The 20,511-nt window shown below is 42.5% G+C and overlaps 3 protein-coding genes across 4 annotated transcripts; 1 reads left to right on the top strand and 2 right to left on the bottom strand.

Moving 5' to 3' along the window:
* Window positions 1–271: 271 nt before the first annotated feature.
* On the bottom strand, window positions 272–3,494 carry LOC105387623. Its single transcript, XM_048624762.1, has 2 exons — window positions 2,865–3,494; window positions 272–1,107 (listed from the first exon to the last, which is right to left on the bottom strand). Exons 1-2 carry the CDS (start codon window positions 3,455–3,457, stop codon window positions 1,104–1,106), a joined length of 597 nt encoding a protein of 198 aa, XP_048480719.1. The 5' UTR covers window positions 3,458–3,494; the 3' UTR covers window positions 272–1,103.
* Window positions 3,495–8,047: 4,553 nt separating this feature from the next.
* LOC125489228 lies at window positions 8,048–10,100 on the bottom strand. Its single transcript, XM_048624411.1, has 2 exons — window positions 8,444–10,100; window positions 8,048–8,100 (listed from the first exon to the last, which is right to left on the bottom strand). The coding sequence occupies exons 1-2, from the start codon at window positions 10,098–10,100 to the stop codon at window positions 8,048–8,050; spliced, it is 1,710 nt and encodes a 569-aa protein (XP_048480368.1).
* Window positions 10,101–13,480: 3,380 nt separating this feature from the next.
* On the top strand, window positions 13,481–18,109 carry LOC119693146. 2 transcript variants are annotated; one of them, XM_038115705.2, is made up of 3 exons: window positions 13,481–13,952; window positions 14,030–14,127; window positions 16,579–18,109. In XM_038115705.2, exon 3 carries the CDS (start codon window positions 16,767–16,769, stop codon window positions 17,712–17,714), a length of 948 nt encoding a protein of 315 aa, XP_037971633.2. In that variant the 5' UTR covers window positions 13,481–13,952; window positions 14,030–14,127; window positions 16,579–16,766; the 3' UTR covers window positions 17,715–18,109. The 2 variants fall into 2 exon arrangements, with proteins under 2 accessions (XP_037971633.2, XP_048480555.1); XM_048624598.1 differs by having other exon boundaries at window positions 14,030–18,109.
* Window positions 18,110–20,511: the final 2,402 nt, after the last annotated feature.

The raw sequence follows: 20,511 nt of genomic DNA, 5'->3' as shown, positions 1-20,511 counted from the left end.
TGGTTGTTGGAGGTTTGCAGTTATATGTTGCTTTCAAGTAAAGGCATGCTCCAAAGGCTTTGTGAGAAGAATCACAGAAACCAACTAGATATATATTAGTAGGTATGTCTGTGAAATACCATCTAGGTATTTGAATGTCTTGTAAATTATGTAGTTGACTGATAAGCTGTAGCCACTTGGTCGCTGACACACCCGTTGAACTTTGAGAACTTGCATGAAACACCGTTCTCAGTTTTGTTGATCGACTATCAGGTTTTATAATAGCAAACCTGTCTATGTATTGAGCATGACCAAGTTCAATGAATTCATGTATAAAAGCTTTGTACTTTTCATAAATGTTTGGATCTTTCTGAAAGGTTGATTCAAGTTGCCTAAGGTAGCGATAAGCAGTGTTAAATGAAGAACCTAATTCATTAAGTTTTTCTTCTTGTAATGGAAGATTAACTGTGTAGTGACCTGTATGGTCTTGTGTAGTTGTGGCTTTGTATAAATCCTCACAATATTTATCCTCTGGGGACAGTAACTTCACAGGAGGCATCTCTTCCTGCTCCCAAAATGAGTTTAAGAGAGATTCAGTTGACTGTGAAACATGCATGTTGACTCGCTGAGTGCCAGAAGGTAAGTTTGTATTAACAGGACCAGATACAACCCACCCTAATGTAGTTTGTATTAAATGAGGCATGTTGGGACCTAACTTGATGTGTCCTGCTTGTAGTGTGTCATAGAAGAGTTCTGCTCCTATGAGGAGGTCAATAGCACCTGGTTTGTAGAATGTTGGGTCTGCTAGTGTACTAGCTGGTTGGTTTGGTATGTTCCAAGAGTGTGTGTCTATGAATGTATGTGGTAGTGGCATAGTAATGTTATTCATGACTAAGAATGTGAGATTTGTTTGATAGTTGTCATAGTGTGATGAAATATTGGCATTAACACTTACTTGTGTTTGATTGTGGCTGTTGCCTACCCCTTGTATGGTGCATTGGTTGTGGTTTTCCTTAAGTTGTAAAGCTAAGGCAAGTCTGCGGGTAACAATGTTGACTTCGCTTCCAGTATCCAAGAGAGCACGAGCCGTTATCCATTTGCCGTTAGCATCTTGTATCTTTATTCTAGCTGTGGATAGTAAAATTTGTTGTTGGTTAGTATGTGACATAAGCACTGTGGCAGGTGAGGTTAGTTGTGTGTCTTGCTGTTGTGAGGGCACAGTTTCATTTTTGTTAGTTAGTATTTGACTACTTGCTTGTGGCGGGTTAGTAGTAGCATGAGAAGCTTGTGTAAATGGCTTCAGTAAATCAGAACGCACTGTAGTTGCAGGTGGGGAGTCAGTATGTATACTTGAGTGATGCCTTCCCCGGCATGTTTGACATTTATATTTAGAGCACTTATGTTTAGCTTGGTATGGCTGTAAGCAATTATAACACAGAGATTTAGACCTGGTTTCTCATGATTCTGTTAGTTACAGTCTCAATAACGGATTTGCTGACGACGCGTTTAAGGATTATTACCCTTGTTAACTGGATGAGTCCCACGACGAAAATCTAACAGACCATTCATAAATCCAGCATTATGTGTATCATTCACTCATTTCCCTCACACTTCACTCAATATTCTGTCATATTCATTGAAATTTGTTGTCTATGTCTGTGATTTCAAACAACCTCAAACAACCAAACTTTTTGGTTTTGAGGTTGCCATGGTTACTATTTCTACAGAGGTTGTTTTTTGACATCCGTCATTGAAAATAATATTATTACGCCATGCCCTTTGAAAAACAATACAACGAACAAGATGGAGTATGTCAGTGCAAAAGAAACTTCTCGGGAAATATCATATCAATTTCTAAGTAAGGTCTTATTTTAAAATTTTTGTTTTGAAGATTTTTCACTTAATTCAATAGTTCTCATTAAGTCATTAGGTTTAACTTCTTGAATCTACCTCTGTGGTCTAGTGGTAGAAGCTCAGCTTCATCACCCAGGGATCCCGGGTTCGATTTCCAGGTAGGGCCATCAATTTGTGTTTCTATATTGCGGTTCCAAGTTAGGTTAGGACATTAAATTTAAACTTTTATCTCGGTTTGACATTATATAAAACCCAGACAGTAACTCGCTTCATTTTTTATGTCACACAACATCTAGTTCGTATATTGTTTATCAAAGGCTCTGTTAATTTTTCCATCTTGAATCTTGACAGATTGAGTGACAAGTAAACAACCCGTTGCCAGGTTACCGGTCTTAACCAAGTCTTAGCGGAACCCCACAGCAGCAATCAAGTTTATCACCCGATCAAGGGAGTTAACCCCGTGATTTAGCATGGTGGGACACTCACTAACCTTAACGGTCCAAAATGTAACCAAACCGAGGTATTTTTAACCTAACCGAATGGTGTGAAATTAGGCCTTAGCTTTTATAAACTGTATGCGATTTGAAACTGACATCTCTAGGTAGGTGGGACATTTATATAGGGGGTGCGAGTTTTGACACATTATACATGTAACATTAATGTCAGTAGTGGATACATGATGAGAGTTTTTAATTGTACAATGCTGTGGTGACTGTTGTGTTTTATTATCATTTAGCAACTCAAAGGCAGTTCTGCGTAGATTTAAGAATTCAAGCAGTTCAGACATAGTAGCAATTGAACTATCTTTGCGGTTGATTTCCCATGCAGCACGCAGGGAATTGTCCAACTTTTGACTTATCAAAAAGACTAGTAATGTGTCCCACTTGTCTACAGGTAGATTTATTGCTTTTAGAGAATCTAAACTTTGTTGTAATATTACAAGAAACTCTTTTAAGTTGAACTTCGATATTGAAGTAAAGTTGAGCATGGCTTTCAAGTGAAAGTTAACAATTAATGTTTTGTTTTCATACCTTTTGTTTAATATGTCAAGGGCCTTTGTGTAGTTTTCTTCCGTAATGAGTAGAGAGTTGACCAACCCTGCAGCTTCCCCTGTTAGCGCCGACTTCAGATACTGTAGCTTGTTGACCGTTGGGAGATCCGCGCTGTCCACGGAGGCGTAAAATATGTTCTTAAAGGCCGGCCATTGCCGGACGTCACCGTCGAACCGTGGTAGCTCGAGTTGAGGCAGCTTCACCTGGGGCTTCCTTTGTGCTGTACACTCATGTTGTGTAGTGGCTGGCTGTGTGGTTGTGCCGCCACCGCCGCCGCCGCCGAGGAACGACTCCATGAGAGCTTTTGTTTGGTAATACCGATTTTCGAAGGTCGCTCTTTCCTCTTCATGCTCTTGTGAATACTGTTCACTTTCTTCAATACTGTCCTGTATCTCTTCAAATTGAATCAGTACTGAATTCATGTCCTCCAGCCTCACGCGCACCTCATGGTGCGTGGGCGTGGTGCTTTTCGGATCCAACTGTGAGGCGAAGTTGAAGACCCGTGTTAGTTTTCCTTTGATACTGCTTCGTTTCTTTATTAATATATCCATGTCCCGTTTAGTAGTACTCATTTTAACGGATTACATTTAATTTAATTGTGTAGCAAAATTTTTTGATGTTCCGTGTTCGGATAAGTATGGCGGAGAGGCAGAAAATTTTCTTGATCACTTCCGGCCGCTCGATAAGTGATGTAGTCAAAGTTGAGTCAAATGTATTCCTTTTTAGTAGTTGTGTCGATAAAGTTAGTAGAGTTTCTTCGGTGTTCCGATAGGTGGCTCTCGTTGTCTATGAACGTTGGCTCAAAGTTCAAAAGTAGTGTATGTCACTTAGGGTAAAACAGAGCTGTTTCTCTTAGTTTTCTTACAGATGGCGCTGGGTGTGCCCGGAAGTTGCCAAAATGTAATTGAGCGCCAAAATATAAAAATTGAGATTTTGCTTATCTGTCTGAGTTCTGTCCAAGATGGCTTCCTTTTCTCCGCTCGGTGCTCGAATGGACCACTTCATGTATATGATTGAAACAGCTTCTTATGGATTTATCGTTTATTTGCACACGTTAACTGATATTGCACTGGTACATAGAATGTAGTTAGGAGAACTTTAGTTGAGGTATTTCTATTTTTAATTAATTAAATGTTATGGAGCTTAATGTTACGTTGACACAGACGATGTGTGAGAGAGAGCAATAGAGCGAGACAGCTATACATGAAACCATAGATAATAATTTAGTGAATACTAAACAATTGCTTCAGCCACGGTCCACATTACCACCTTAGCAATACGCCACCGATGCTCTAGCGAGGGCATCCCAGCGCTGCCGAGTCGGGCACCGGTTCGCGGCGGGTAAATGACCCGCCGCCTGTGACCTACGCCGAGCGGACACGTGACGCCGCGTGCCCGCTGCGAGCCGCCGCCCCCGCGCCGCCGCGCCCCGCTGCTGCTGCGCCCTCCACCACCAGGAGCCAGCAGGAGGCCGCGCCCGCGCCCCCCCGCCATCGCCCCCGCCCCCGCCGCCGCCGTCGAGCCGCGCCGCAAGCTGCACCCCAGGTGACGTTAGCGGCCGCAGGAGCTCTGGCGGCGCCCCCCTGTGCCCCGCGCAACGCGGCTGTCGACAAGGATGGCTTCATCTTGGTGGAGAAGAGGAGCCCCCGTCGCCGCAACCGCAACAAGCGCGGCACCGCCCCGGCCGCCTGCTCGCTGAAGGCCGCCACGCCCACGGTCGACATCTACGTCTCCCGCATCCATGCGAATATGTCGCATGATAACATCATGCGCTATGTTAAGGAGAGGAGTGTCGGCCGCACCGAACAGCCAGTCCAGGTGCTGGCAATCGAGAGGCTGCAGTCCGCCAAGCAGACGGACTTCAAGTCCTTCCGTCTTCGGGTTCCCGCCGACCAGCAGAAGGTTCTACTGGACAAAGACTTCTGGCCTGCGGGAATCGTTTTCCGTCGCTACAGGGAGGCGAAACAGACTATTAAATCCCCTGTTACTAGTGCTAGAGTTTAAGTTACTTTTATTTTTTCATATAATTAAGTATATAATGTTATCTATTATTTGTATTTTTAAAATGTATTCGTATTGTAGTCTTGTCCAGCTTTGCGTGGCTGCAGTTCCGACAGTTGGGAGTTACTCTGGCGATCCAGTCCTCACACTTGGCCCTCATGTGGGGTCCACCGCAGTGTATGCAGGAGTCGACGGTTTCGGTGCAGAACTTCCGGCCGTGGCCGTAGCCTAAGCAGCGAGAGCACTGCACTAACGGAGACTGATCAGTGACCTTCACGTGCTGCAGGTCCACATGAACCTTACGTGCTTCCGTGAGTCTGCCCCAGATCTTTGGAGACACCTGCATCACCACGTGGTTTGTATGGGGGTTTTTGGTTTTCCGCCTATATTTCACCGACACTCTGTATTCCTCTGTTGGGATTCCTTCCAGGAGACGACTATTTTGATTTTTCAAGGACAGGAGCATGTCTTCGTCGGTGTTATAGGTCATGACGTCCTTGAAAATCACCAACGGGTCCTTGTTTGGGACTTCGTCTACCTGCAGATGTTGGCTGGAGTCTCTTATTTTAGCTGTTAATCTAGCCAATTCCTCTTTTGTCTCGCACGCGATGATCACCTTTTGATCCTTTGCTTTGCGTAGCCGGTCCACACGCAAGCCGCTGGTCTTGGCATCCACCGCAGATCTTATTTTCTCAATCACCTCTCCACTCGTGTCATTCACCTCACTTGAGGAAACAACTACCGAGTGAAGAGATGCTCGAGCCGGGATTCGTGCGGCCGCCAGTGGGACCGCGGGCGGAGCGGCCACGACACTTGCGTAAGTCATCTTGACCTCCTGCTGCCTTTGTAAGACTCCTCTGAGTCTATCCATTTCTATGCGATTTTCTTGCAGCATCTTCCTATGTTCTTTTATTTCCCTTATGAGGCTTGTTTGAACGGCCTCTCCTTCTTGGGTATCTGGTGGGCTAATTTTGTCTGCCTGAATATCTGACGGCGTCTGACCCTGTGTTAGAGCCTCAAGAGGACCAGTCTTTGAAGCTTCGGCCTCCTTCACCAGCTGGTACATTCGTTCCAGTAGCTGCGTCACTTCGTTTTTTATGTCGGTCCTTAAGTTTCTCGCCTTCCCTAGCCAGGTTTTCGCTGTTGTCAGGCAGGCTCTGGCTTCCGTCGTCCTGTTTTTATATTTTTGTGTCGGGGGTGTAGAGGCGCTGCTGGTTCCCTGCACCACTGCTGCTGCCCGGGGAGGAGGCTCCACGGAGCTCTGCCCCAGTTTTCCAGCCTCCCACTCCCCGATGCTGCGTCTGACGTGTGAGGCGGATCCCTGCTTCGCCTCTTGGGGCTCAGCGGCTGTTCGCTGCCCCGACATTCTACGTACAGGTGGCGTACGGTGCCCAAACATGTCGGGAAACTTTTAATTAGCACAGTAATAGGAGCTCAATAAAGCCCTCAAAGTCAAATAAGTATTACACAAAGAATAAAATTAAAGATTTAGAGCTAAGTAAATTTAGCTCTACCTCAAAATAACTCAAAAATAAGTAACTAAACTTAAGAATAATCCTCTACTGTATAGGGTAGAGATAGTCTAAATTAATATTTAAATAAAATTGTCAAAAAATACAAACATAACAAAAAAAATTACAATAATAATAAAATATAGCTCTATGTAGAGTTACGGTCTTATTCATAAAAAAACCTTAAAGTAGGTTTACTGAGCTCAATAGTTACGGAACACATTAAGCCTATTTGAGGTTTCGTAAAAATCTCTATTCATAATAGTTCCGTAAACCTTCAGTAACTATAGTGATGCTAATAGATTTCACAGACCAAACATTTTGACATTTACCCTATTAAGTTGCCGGTCCGACGAAACCATAAACAAAAATAGCGAAAACTTTCATTCATTTATCAATCTCTATTATCTATGTTAGCCACGGCGCGGCACTTAAAAAAAGTTTACGTTGGCTTAAAGGCGCAGTTGGCCAAGCTAAAACCCACAAAAAAAATAATTAAATTTTTACGTTACCATGGCAACTTATTTTCAGCAAATATTAACTCACAACAAATGTCAAATCGTCAATAAAGCAGAACAGCTGTTGACCGGCCGCCATGTTTTTGTACAAGAGGAGGCTTACGGAAGGTGTATAGTAGGGTCCAGCCAACTTTAGCATATCAAGGTTTTACGAATCAGTTGGAGAGTTCTTTAGCGCTATTGATCGTTTATGAATAAAGTTTTTTTGACATTTGCTTATAGCAGGCCTATAGGTCTCCCGTAACTTTTTATGAATAAGACCGTTAGTCTCTATATTAAGGAAGTAGATCCTACGCTGACCCTAATACAGAAAACCGCATCCAGATCGGGTGACGGGTTGCCGAGATACAGCCACTACAAGAATTTCAAAATGGCGGACAAGATGGCCGCCATAAAATTAAACAGGCTATAACTCGCGAACCCTAAGTCCTAGAAGCATGCGGTTTTCGTTTCGTTTTTTTTTTTTTTTTTTTGTATACCTACTTTTTTATTTTTTTTAATCTTTTTGTTTAGGCTTTCTTCTTTTATATCTCTATCTAACACATATTCAATATTATCATTATATTGATAGTGTTAGTGTTTCTTACCTACTACAGTGTGAACTTAAAATAACTTACTCTAACACATTACAAATATAATCATTATATAAATACTATGTTGTTTCAGTATTTTAAGTTTTGTTTTTACTTATAACTACTTTACATATTTTTTCACAATAATCTATAAACCTTACTTTATACATTTTATATGCTATCAACATAGATGCTGAATTTAAATTTAGAGTCTGACTAGAATAGAGAGAGAATCTGACTGATGTCGAAGCGCGCTTTACCGAATCTAGGACAGTCGAACAGGATATGTGGCACGGTCTCCGATACGGCTGGATCGCAGACGCACGCTGCAGAGTCTTTCTTCTTAAATCTATGGAGGTACTCCGAGAAACCCCCATAGGTTAGGTTAGGTTAGGTTTTTTTTTTTTTTTTTTTTTTCGTATGGAGGGGAAATCCTAATGGACACCTGACAGCCCGTACTGTCAGGTAGTGTCGGACTCTCACCGACTAAAACCCCTCCCTTTCTGATTCTCCCCGGGCATAACCCAAGACTTTTCGTAACAAAAACTTAATTATATAACTTAATTTCTATTTATCATGCAATACGGGTTGCCGCATATGCGGTCAGACAGATCTGGTGATACGTACACTATAAAACAATTATTATTATTTTGTTGTATAGTTTTTTTTTTTTTTTTTTTTAAATATTTTGTTTTGGTTTTTTTTTTCTTTCATCTTTTATATCTCTCTCTAACACATATTCAATATTATCATTATATTGATAGTGTTAGTGTTTCTTACCTACTACGAATGTTAACTTAAAATAACTTACTCTAACACATTACAAATATAATCATTATATCAATACCATATATTTTAAGTATTTTAAGTTTTGTTTTTACTTATAACTACTTTACATATTTTTTCACAATATTCTATAAACCTTACTCTATACATTTTATATGCTATCAACATACAAGCTGAATTTAAATTTATGTCGATGTCTAGAATCTGACTGATGTCGAAGCGCGCTTTACCAAATCTAGGACAGTCGAACAGGATATGTGGCACGGTCTCCGGTACGGCTGGATCGCAGACGCACGCTGCAGAGTCTTTTTTCTTAAATCTATGGAGGTACTCCGAGAAACCCCCATGTCCTGTGAACATCTGAGTGTGCAGTGGCGTCACATTTATTTTCGTGCGTATCCTATACGCGTTAACAGCATCAGGAAAGAAGATTTTTGTGACGTTGGCCTTATCTTCCTTGGTATACCTGCGGTTCCATTCATCAACCGTACCCTCCCGGATCATTCGTTTGATGAAGGAAACCGGGTAATCATCATAGTCCGCCTTTGTCTTCTTTTTTAGGGCTGCTTCCTTTGCCAAGACATCCGCCCTTTTGTTCCCTTCTATGCCGATGTGAGCCTTTACCCAGAAGAGCACCACCTCCTTTCCCTTCTTGGAAAGACACGCGATGTTGTCCTTCGTTTTGGCAGCCAGTTGGTGGGAAGAGTCACTTCCTCTGAGCAGTTCCAGCGTCGATCTAGAGTCGCTGTACACGTGGAGTGTGGTCTCTTTCCTAGTTTTCGCCAATTCTGTGGCGCGGTAAACAGCGTAAAGTTCCGCCTGAAAGACGGTGCAGTGATCTTCGAGCTTAAATTTTCGGCAGGTTACTTCATTTCCGCTGTTCCACCAAGATAGCGCTGAACCGACCTTGCCTTCAATTTTGCTGCCATCAGTGAATATGTGCGCTGCACCGTCTGTCATGCGTGCCTGCACCTCCGCTTCACTCTCTAGGCACTCAAAGTTTAACTGAATCTCCTGTGAAGGGTGTGGTCGTTGGAGAGGGCTAGCCCTTTCCTCTACTTTTCGACCCTTCAGAACTGGCTGTGGCTTCCCTTTCTTTGCCTCATACAGGGATGCGGCCTCCTTGACTCTTAGGTCAAGTGGCAGCAGTCCCGTCAGTATTAGAGCCGAGTTCATTGAAACAGTTTTATGTGCCTTGCATATTTTTTGAGCGAATCCTCTCATAACGGTGTTCAGCTGGTTTTTAATATATACTTTGTCCGCTGCCTTTACCCATGCACTCGACGCGTACAAGATTATGGGCTCAATCACTGCCACGTATATGGTTCTCACCACCTCCGGATTCAGGCCCCATGTCACTTTGGCCGCTCTAGCTAAACCTTTGTAAATATTAATAGCTTTCTTGCACACATAGGCGACGTGGCTCTGAAAGGTTAGTTTTCTATCTATGATGAGGCCAAGAATTTTGATTTCGTTGACCAGCTCAATGTCAGTGGTGCCCATGCGCAGCCGTGGGGTATCGTACTTAAGTTTATTTGTTAGCAACATCGCATTTGTTTTATGCGGAGCAAATTTAAGCTTGTTTTTAGTCCCCCACTCGCTCACACGGGCAAGACTGACATTGATCTGGCTCTCTAATTCTAGTGCTGTGTCTCCGGAGAAGATGAGCACCACATCATCAGCAAACGCTTGGCAGTGAATATGACTGTCCTCTAGTTCCTGGAGGAGTGGGTCAAGCAGCAGGTTCCAGAATGTGGGGCCTGCGATCGAGCCTTGTACGCAGCCTTTCGTCGTATTTCTTTTGCATTCTGCCCCTGAGTACTTCATTGTAATTGTCCTGTCCTCCAGGTAACTCGCCACTAATCTACGGAGATTGCAAGGACATCTTTTTTCGGCCAGCTGACATTTTACCGCAGGCCACCATGCACTATCAAAAGCCCCCTCAATGTCAAGTGAGACTAGTACCACGATCTTTTTGTCCTTCAGTTTTGATTCGACGTACCCAATGATGTCGTACAACGCGTCCTCAGTACTTCTTTGTGGGACAAAGCCATACTGCCGTAAGTTCATCCTGGGAGACACATGCCATCTTATCCTTCTCACCAACATTTTTTCAAGGATTTTTCCCATCATCGACAATAGCCCAATGGGTCGATGTGCTTTTGGGACAGTATACACTTCTTTTCCCGATTTCCTGAGTACCACCACTGCGGCTTCCTTCCAAGGAATCGGGAAATGCGCTATCTCAAGGCACTTGTTTGTGATGGCTAGGAATGCTTCTTCGTCAGCGGCGATGGCAGCACTGCAGATATCGGCTGTGAAACCGTCATTGCCGGGCGCCTTCTTGCAGCTAAAACTTCTCACTGCAAATCTAAGTTCGTCAGCTGTGAAAGGTTGTAGAGTAAGACAGAATCACTGTATGATTCACTGCATAACCTATTATAGATATGTACTCGTATACTCTTTTATTCTAATAAACGTCAGTCGTCTGTAAACCATCCGTGTGTTTAACTGCCTCCAATCCCCCAACCTTACATGGCGACCCTGCCATGTCGCGAGCGCGTTATCCGTACCGGTCAATAAATTAATTAATAATTAAATAAATTAAAATGGGCAATAAATTACCGACACCGGAAAAAACTGTGGAACAACAAGAAATTATTACTCAAGTGGGTTACAATAACCATGTGCAGCATACGAATAATATTTTGAACCAAGTTTCTCAATTGAACTGGTACATCTTCGTAATAATTATACTGGTAGCAGCTGTTGGAGTATTCTTCGTGTTCAGATACGTGAATAAATGTATCAATAAGAAAATCGATCGACGTGCACAGGCAAATCTATTTCGTCTGTCTAAAATGTAGCATGTAGCAGCCTAGGAGTCCAGGAGACCAGAGGAGGAGCGCAGGCGCCCCGGCCCGGCCTGGAGCCCGGGCCGCCGGCCGCCCGGACATCCATTGGGAATTCAAGAAAATAAGTGATAGTGAAAAGTGTCAAAGGTCATTTTGTGTGAGTCTAAAGTGATGCCAATAGCGCAGGAATGCGAGTGCAATCCTTTTACGGACGTATAGCGATATACATTTAAAAGTAATGTGACGCGTAACAATCTTTTATGGACACTAAGGTTTATTTTTAGAATTATTATAAAGCTGAAGTACATGTAAGTAAAGTAAAAATTTATTACCTAATTATTAATTGTGCTATTTTAAATGAGTTGAGTTATGCTTAAAGATATTAATTCAGTAGCTGAAAAACTTAAAGAAATAAGGACATATTTATGTAAAATTGGTCCTAGTAGACGACAGGGGGAAATATTAAAAACTAAGCTTTATGAGGCAAAAGAATTATATTTACAATATTCTACTTTGAAGGGACAGTTTATTGTATTAGTAGAAAAAGGAAAAATTCAAGGGGAACAGATTAATTTAGTGTATAATTTGTTTTCGCGAATAGATACCTTATTTAATGAAATTACGTCATATTGTAGAGAAAAACCATTAGAAAAGATGGATACCTTTGATTTAAAAACTGCTTTAAGCTTGTTACCAATTATGACCGATAATATTGAAAATACAAAACAATTAATCGATAATATTGACTATTATGGTTCTCTTTTGACAAAGCCGGAATGCCAACAAAATTTGATAACATTTGTTTTAAAGAGCAGGTTATCCCAGGCAGCAAAGTTAAAATTGGCTTCTAGTTATACTAACGTTAAAGAGTTGGTACGAGATATGACATCGGTGTTGTTATCACAGAAGGCCGCCACTGCTATACAATCGAAATTACAAAATTCGCAGCAAAACGACCGTTCTATAGATGACTTTGGTAGGGAGTTATCAGAGTTATTTATTGACTTGACGATTTCGCAGGCCAACGGTAACACAGACAGCTATGAAATCCTTAAACCGTTGAATGAAAAGATGGCAATAAAAAAGTTTGCCGATGGGTTGCGGAATCGCCGCCTAAGTACTATAATAGCGGCACGTAATTTTTCATCTTTGAAAGACGCCATCCAAGCAGCCATCGACGAAGAAGTGACGTCATCACCTTCTACATCTGGTACAATTTTTGGGATAAATCGACCAAAAAATTCTAATTACAGAGGCCGAGGTAATAACACACGTGGATATAATAAATTCAATAATAATATGTTTTCCCAGGGACAGAGTCGTACTTTTACTGGACGATATTACCAGAACAATAATTTCCGTGGCAATAACAGAGGCTACAACGGAAGCGGTAGGCGAGGAGGATACCGAGGAGGCTACTCCAGGTCATTACATGGTCCTCCCAGAGGTCAAGGTCAAGGTCAATACCGAGGTAAGTCAAATTTTAATCATTCTAACAGGAACAATCAGTTCAGCCGGAATGTAAACGTCATGACTGAAAACAGCGCATCCACTGCTGAAAACGAAAATCAGAACTTGAATCAGTTTTTTCGAGACTAATCGAACTATTTATGCGTGCAATAATAATTGTCTTTCAGTGAACTTTGCACTTAACAACTCATGCTATCCTTGGTTAGTTGACACGGGAGCGAGCATATCGGCCATAAAACATAAACATCTTCTCGAACATAATATTCCGTTTCATAAAGAGAGCATCTCTATAAAAGGAATTGGCGGTTGCATAGAGACTATCGGAAAGGTTTGTTTATATTTAACATCTAAAGGTGAGACATTCAAGCATCAATTCTATGTATTTGATTCGTTGCCGTGTAAGGCGAGTGGAATTTTAGGACACGACTTCTTAAACAACTTCAAGTCAGTTTTAGACTTAGAACAAAACACATTATCATTATGGTCAGTGAATAATAAACATATTACGTTACCGATGTATAATGGGAACAGTAATGCATGTTTTATAATACCAGCTAGATCCGAGTCTATTCATTCGGTGGATACCTATATAAAGGAAGATAGTGTTGTATACTCAAGCAAAATTCAGAACGGAGTGTTTATTGCAAGCACTATAGTTAAACCAATTCAAGGAAAAATACCAATAAAAATTTTAAACACGACGGAACAGGATGTTGTCTTATACAAAATTGATCCTATTTTTGACAGCTTAAATAATTACAAAATATGTATGTTTCATAAAAACGAGAAAAATGCAGATAGAGTAAAAGAATTATTTTCATTTTTACTGAATTATTTTCGTTAGGTATACTGCAAGGACGGCCGTATGGTGGATTGGTGTTCACACTCATCACGCAAGATCTCAGAAGAAGTAGGGACAGTAAATAAATAGTCAAAATAGTGTATATTTAAATTTCAGTCTAGCAACATTTGTATTGTATAACTTCACTCTTATTTCAGTCTTGCAACATTTTCATTGTATAACTTCACTCTAAACTTTCAATCAATCAAAAATTCATTCATTCAATCTTCCTTCTTCAACTTTACGTCAAACACGACACATTCTAACGATCATCATTTTCAAGTAAAATAAATTATTATACCAGCATCAACATCAAGCATCTTTCATTGGAAGTACGCACCAAACACAGGCAGGCAGGCAGACATCATCATCAGCCCAAACATTTGGACCTTACTTCGCCGGAACTTGAAGAAAATTGGACCACCCAGCCTGACCACGTGTAAGCAGACCCGGAGCATTGGACAAAGGACCAGGCCACGCCAGCGACGAGCAGCCACAATCAGCCTCATCGCGGTAAGACGTGCCAGCCGAGAACTCCAACCCGATTCCCCTTACCCTTGTGTTAATACCGTACTTCATATCTATTCCAGCCATCCTTGAGCTGTGTTGCTGCCATGTTGCTGCAAACTGCGTGCTAGCTTCAAGCACACCATCACACGTCACCAAACTTCATCACATCATCATAACCGTGAGTACCTCGACTTTCATTACAATACATCAAAATGTTGGGTGCGGATGTGGCTTCAGGCATTTATACCCCATCTAAATCGAGCGACTCTAGCTTACTAACTCGTAAAAGGGGAGTGCTAAAGGGTAGGCTCACTAATTTAGAAAAATATTTAGATTCATTCACAGGGCTTACTTTAACCTCTGAACAAATAATAGAAATTAAATTAAGAGCACATGGCGCGTCATCATTGCTAAATGAGTTTAATACAGTTCAATCACAAATAGAGGAGCTTAGTGAAGAGCTTACTGACGCGTTACAATATCGGGAAAGCTTTGAAACTAAATATTATAGCTTAATAGCAAAATCACAAAACATAACCTCAATTGATGAGTCCGCTAACAACCCCAGCTGTGCTAACCTATCATCAGTCAAGCTACCAACCATCACATTGCCAAGCTTTAACGGTTCTTATGACAATTGGCTACAATTCAGAGATACCTACCTGTCTTTAGTCCACAATTCCACACAAATTAGTGCAATTCAAAAGTTTCATTATTTGAAATCATCGCTTGAGGGCAGTGCGGGGCTAGTTATTGAATCACTCGAATTCTCGGCTCAAAATTATAGTATAGCATGGGAGTTGCTAACAAATAGGTATGACAACACACAATTACTCATACACAACCACATCAAAGCATTGTTCTCGCTTCAACCTTTGACGAAGGAGTCACCGGCTTGGATAAGAAAGCTCATCGACACAATTATGAAGAACCTTCGTGCTTTAAATACTCTCGGGGAGCCAACAGATTCATGGGACACTTTGATTATTTACATGGTTGTTTCCAAACTAGATGCCGTTACTGAGAGAGAATGGGAACAACATAAAGTATCTACACTGTCACAAGCCGGAGATTCCAAGCCAGGGTTGAAGGTTGATGACCTGCTTAAGTTCCTAGGTCGTAAAGCAGACATGTTAGAAACTGTTATTGTCACACACAAAAACAAACACAGTTATTATAACACTTCACACACTCAAAACACACCCAAGGTTCACTGTAATGTATCTTCATCATCATCATCCAACAAAGCGCATCAGGAAAGGAATATACATTACAAACCTTGCCCGGTATGCAATAATAAGCATGCTATTTATTCATGCCAGAGATTCTTAGACATGCCAATCTCAGATAAATACAACATCATTTCACAACACAAAATATGTGTAAACTGTTTGCGTTCTGGACATGCAGTAACTGACTGTCGGTTCGGTCCGTGCAAAAAATGTACAAAGAAACACAATTCAATTCTACACCAGGACGGGTCTAATGGAAGCACACATAACAACACTTCATCGTTAGTCACATTAGATTCAGAAACACATCAATCCCCTGTAGCAACTGAAAACAATTCACACACATTTAACATTAACACAATATGTGAGACGTTAAGCGCACAGTCTCCCATCATAGAACCCGTACTGTTGTCAACAGCTGTCATCGAGCTTGTGGATAAACATAATAATTATGTTCAAGCTCGCGCATTACTAGACAGTGGTAGTCAAAGGTGCTTCATCACCAAAGCTTTATGTGAACAATTGAACGCTTCAATAATACAGTCCACTCACACAATCAAGGGTGTAGGTAACGCGGTAACACAAAGCACACAAACCTGTGACATCACTATCAGGTCCTTATCGAGTTCCTATACAGCAGACATCAAATGCTTAGTCCTTCAGACAATATCATCAGATTTACCGTCAACTAGCATTTCAATACAAGAACATAACTTCAAAATACCTGATAACATTCAGTTAGCTGACCCAAAATACTTCATGTCTCAGCCTATCGACATGCTAATAGGTGCCGACTACTTTTGGGATCTACTTGAGGAAGGTAAAATCCGCTTGGCCAATGGCCCGTTCCTTCAGAACACAAAGTTGGGATGGATCATTTCAGGTCCAATTTACAACAGCACACATCATGATTCTCAGGTTCATTGTAACTTCACTGAAGCCATAGACACTTCAGCTGTAAAGAGTCTCGAGATAGTAGAAAGCGCTTCACAAGACCTACCCGAGATTAAATCACAAACCACGCAGAGTTATCATGCTTCAGATAATAATAACTGGTTTCCATTTGAAAGATATTCCCAATTCAATCGCATGAAACGTTCCTTTGCTTATTTGATGCGCTTCATTCACAACACACGTAATAAAAATAATAAAAGGACAGGCGCGTTAAGTGTAGAAGAATTGAACGAATCTCAAACAAAATTAACAAAAATATCACAACAAGAATCATTCCCTAGTGTTTATGAAACACTTAGCAAACAAGAAACATTAAAAAAATTCACACAACTTATCAAAGTTACATCCTTTTCTTGATGAAAATCACATCATTAGGGTAGGGGGTAGGCTTTTAAACTCAGCTGATTACAGCTATGATAAAAAACATCCCATTTTAACTTCAGGCAAACATCACTTCACTACACTGTTGTTCCGGGACGAGCACCTTCGGCAGCTTCACGCCGCACCGCAGGCCTTGCTATACACCCTACGCGAGACGTGGTGGCCGGTGCGAGGGCGCGATGCCGCCCGCCGGACCGTGCACCGGTGCGCGAGGTGCGCACGTCTACGCGCTAAACCGCTCACGCCCCTTATGGGTAACCTCCCTTCAGAACGCATCAGCCCTGGGTTCGCCTTCATCAATACGGGTGTAGATTACATGGGTCCCGTGTACATTTTAAATAGAAAAGGTAGAGGCGCTCAAACCGTTAAAGCTTATGTTTGCATTTTTGTTTGCATGGCAACTCGCGCAGTAAACCTGGAGTTGGTTGGGGACCTATCAACTGAGGCCTATCTTCTCGCCCTTAAGAGACACATCTCACGCTATTCAAAGCCAAATACAATCTTCAGCGATAATGGTAGAAATTTTGTAGGCCTGATGAACGACTTCACTAAGTTCCTAGGTAAATGTTCCTCGGAAATAATAGATTACGCCACAAGTCAAAACATTAAATTCAGCTTCATTCCGCCTTTTAGCCCAAATTTTGGTGGATTGTGGGAAGCCGGGGTAAAATCATGTAAATATCATTTGAGACGTGTGATAGGTAATTCACATTTAACATACGAAGAGTTCAATACGGTATTGGCACAAATCCAAGCCGTCCTGAATTCCCGTCCTCTAAGTCCTCTGTCCTCAGGTCCACACGACTACTATCCTCTTAGTCCAGCTCATTTCTTGGTTGGCCGTCCACTCACTGCTCCGCTCTGCGAGGACGTCAGCAACACTGCCTGCAACCGCCTCACACGCTATCGCCGAGTGGAACAGATCCGTCAGCATTTCTGGTCCAGGTGGTCCAAGGAATACATATCCGAGATGCAGACCAGAACGAAGTGGAAATCAAGACTCGATGACCTGAAGCCAGACACGCTCGTGCTCATCAAGGACGACCAGCTGCCTCCGCTAAAGTGGCACCTGGGTCGCATCATCACCACTGTTCCAGGGAGAGATGGGATCTCCAGAGTAGCAGACATCCGCACTGAGAAGGGTGTCATTCGCCGTGCCTGCTCCAAAATCTGTCCTCTCTGGGAAGAAGATGACTGAGACCAGCGCAACATCCTCGGTTGAAAGACCATCCTTTCAAGGCGGGGGGCATGTTCACACTCATCACGCAAGATCTCAGAAGAAGTAGGGACAGTAAATAAATAGTCAAAATAGTGTATATTTAAATTTCAGTCTAGCAACATTTGTATTGTATAACTTCACTCTTATTTCAGTCTTGCAACATTTTCATTGTATAACTTCACTCTAAACTTTCAATCAATCAAAAATTCATTCATTCAATCTTCCTTCTTCAACTTTACGTCAAACACGACACATTCTAACGATCATCATTTTCAAGTAAAATAAATTATTATACCAGCATCAACATCAAGCATCTTTCATTGGAAGTACGCACCAAACACAGGCAGGCAGGCAGACATCATCATCAGCCCAAACAATTGGCCTTACTGTGGCGTAAGTCAAAATTCCCTAAGGTTTCTGTGGTGGACTGCGCTAGTGACAGGATTGCAGCTATCAGCATAAGTGATGGTTTCCGTTCCTTTCTCGTATTTTCGGTATATATGCCCACTGACAGCGTGGAAAATAGGCAAGACTTCACAGATTGCTTAGGCAAGATTAATGCTATAATAGAGGATTCGGGTATTGCAAGTGCTTATGTTATGGGTGACTATAATGCACATCCTAGTGCGAGTTTTGGCGCAGAGCTATCTAGTTTCAGCACGGAACAACACTGGGAATGTGTAGATATGAACATCCTGGGTAAAGAGTCCGATACCTACACTTTTATAAGTGAGGCAAACGGATCCCGCCGGTGGCTTGATCACTGTATTACAACCAAGGCTGCCTGGAAATCTGTGACGTCTGCGTATGTTATGTATGACGTCATGTGGTCCGACCATCTACCGTTATGCGTTATCTGTGATATTTGTTATCTATCGGCGGAGGTGAGCAATGGATTCTGTCGAAGTAATGATGTTGTTTGGGGCAATCGTGATTCTAATGAAGCCAATATGTGTTATAATTACTGTAAGGAGAACTTGACCAAAATGTGTGTGTTAGATGAAATTTGCAAAGATTGTGTGAATGATTGTTGCAAGAATATAAATATGCACTTAGATTTAATTGACAAAATGTATGGAAAAATTATAAATATTATGCAAACTGCTTCTATTGTAAGTAAGCGTCTCAATCCTGTTGCACATAGAAAGAAAAAACAGATCTTAGGCTGGAATCGTCACGTCAAGGATAGTCATCGGGAGGCTAGGTTGCGTTACCAGTGTTGGGTGGCGGCTGGCAAACCTTCAGGCGGTGTTCTATTTAGCGACATGCGTTCTAGTCGGGCTAATTTTAAAAACAAGCTAAAATGGTGCCAGAATAATGAAGACAGAATAAAGATGGATATCCTAGCTACACACCGCAATGAGAAAAACTTCTCAAAATTCTGGAACGCCACTAAAAAGCTACAGTATCAAAATTCCTTGCCAGTTTCAGTGGAGGGGCTGCAGAATCCTGGGGATGTTGCGTCTATGTTTGCTGGCCGGTTCAAGGTAGACCCACGTCCCGTGCAGGCTAGCTGCCACAAGGGGGTTGAGGCGCGTGTTCCGGTAGAACAATGTATGCAATATACGCCATCTGATGTCGCGAAGGCGATAGCACGTATGAGGAGAGGTAAGTCTCCGGGGCACGACGGCCTAGGTGTGGAACATCTAGTCTGTGCGGGATCGGAGCTTTCGAAAAAGCTGTGTGTATTATTTAATATGTGTATGCGGTATAGCTACCTACCAGCTGCAATGACGAAGACCATAGTTGTTCCAGTACCAAAAAACAAAACTGGTGATCTCGGGTCGGCCGGCAACTATCGACCCATATCTCTGGGTACTGTGGTGGGGAAGTTATTGGAGCGCTTGCTGCAACCTGCACTGTCCGGGAACATAAAGATTGACGATGCTCAATTTGGTTTCCGTCCCGGTGTCTCAACGGACTCAGCTATACTAGGTCTAAAGCACACAGTTAACTACTATGTAAAAAGGGATACATCTGTTTACGCCTGCTTCCTGGACCTGAGCAAGGCGTTTGATTTAGTTAATTATGAAATTCTCTGGACCAAATTGCTGAGCTCAGATGTCCCGAAGGAGATAGTGAGTCTGTTGAGATATTGGTACGGTGACCAAACAAACGCGGTACGGTGGGGCGACTCGACATCTAGTGACTACAGACTAGAATGCGGAGTGCGTCAAGGGGGGTTAACCTCGCCGGACCTCTTCAACGTCTATATTAATGATCTGATCGGGGAGCTGAGGAGCACCAAGATAGGATGTCACGTGGCTGGGGTTTGTGTAAATAATCTCAGTTATGCAGACGATATGGTGCTTCTCAGCCCGTCAATCAATGGCCTCAGAAAGTTGGTAAAAAAGACTGAAATGATGGTTTTCAAGGCGTTGGGAGGTCCGGCGAGGGTACCTGAGGTTAGGTTGGATGGTTCCCCAGTGCGTAGGGTGCAGCGCTTTAAATACCTTGGCCACTGGCTTACGGAGGACCTCAGAGATGAGGAAGACCTCGAACGTGAGAGGAGGGCGCTCGCGGCTCGGTGCAACATGCTCGCACGCCGGTTCCACAGGTGCACGCCAGACGTTAAGATAACCCTCTTTCGGGCGTACTGTCAAAATCTTTACACCTGTCACCTGTGGACCAACTACACCAGGAGATCTTACAGTGCGCTGAGGATACAGTACAATGACGCGTTCCGTATCCTCCTCAAACATCCGCGTTTTTGTAGCGCGTCGAGCATGTTCGCTGAGGCGCGGGTGCCCGACTTCTTCGCTATAATTCGGGCTCG

The sequence above is a fragment of the Plutella xylostella genome, chromosome 12, assembly GCF_932276165.1.
Source record: "Plutella xylostella chromosome 12, ilPluXylo3.1, whole genome shotgun sequence".
NCBI classification, from domain to species: domain Eukaryota; kingdom Metazoa; phylum Arthropoda; class Insecta; order Lepidoptera; family Plutellidae; genus Plutella; species Plutella xylostella.
Note: the sequence above shows the minus strand (reverse complement) of the source record. Positions and strands in the feature narration are given on the sequence as shown.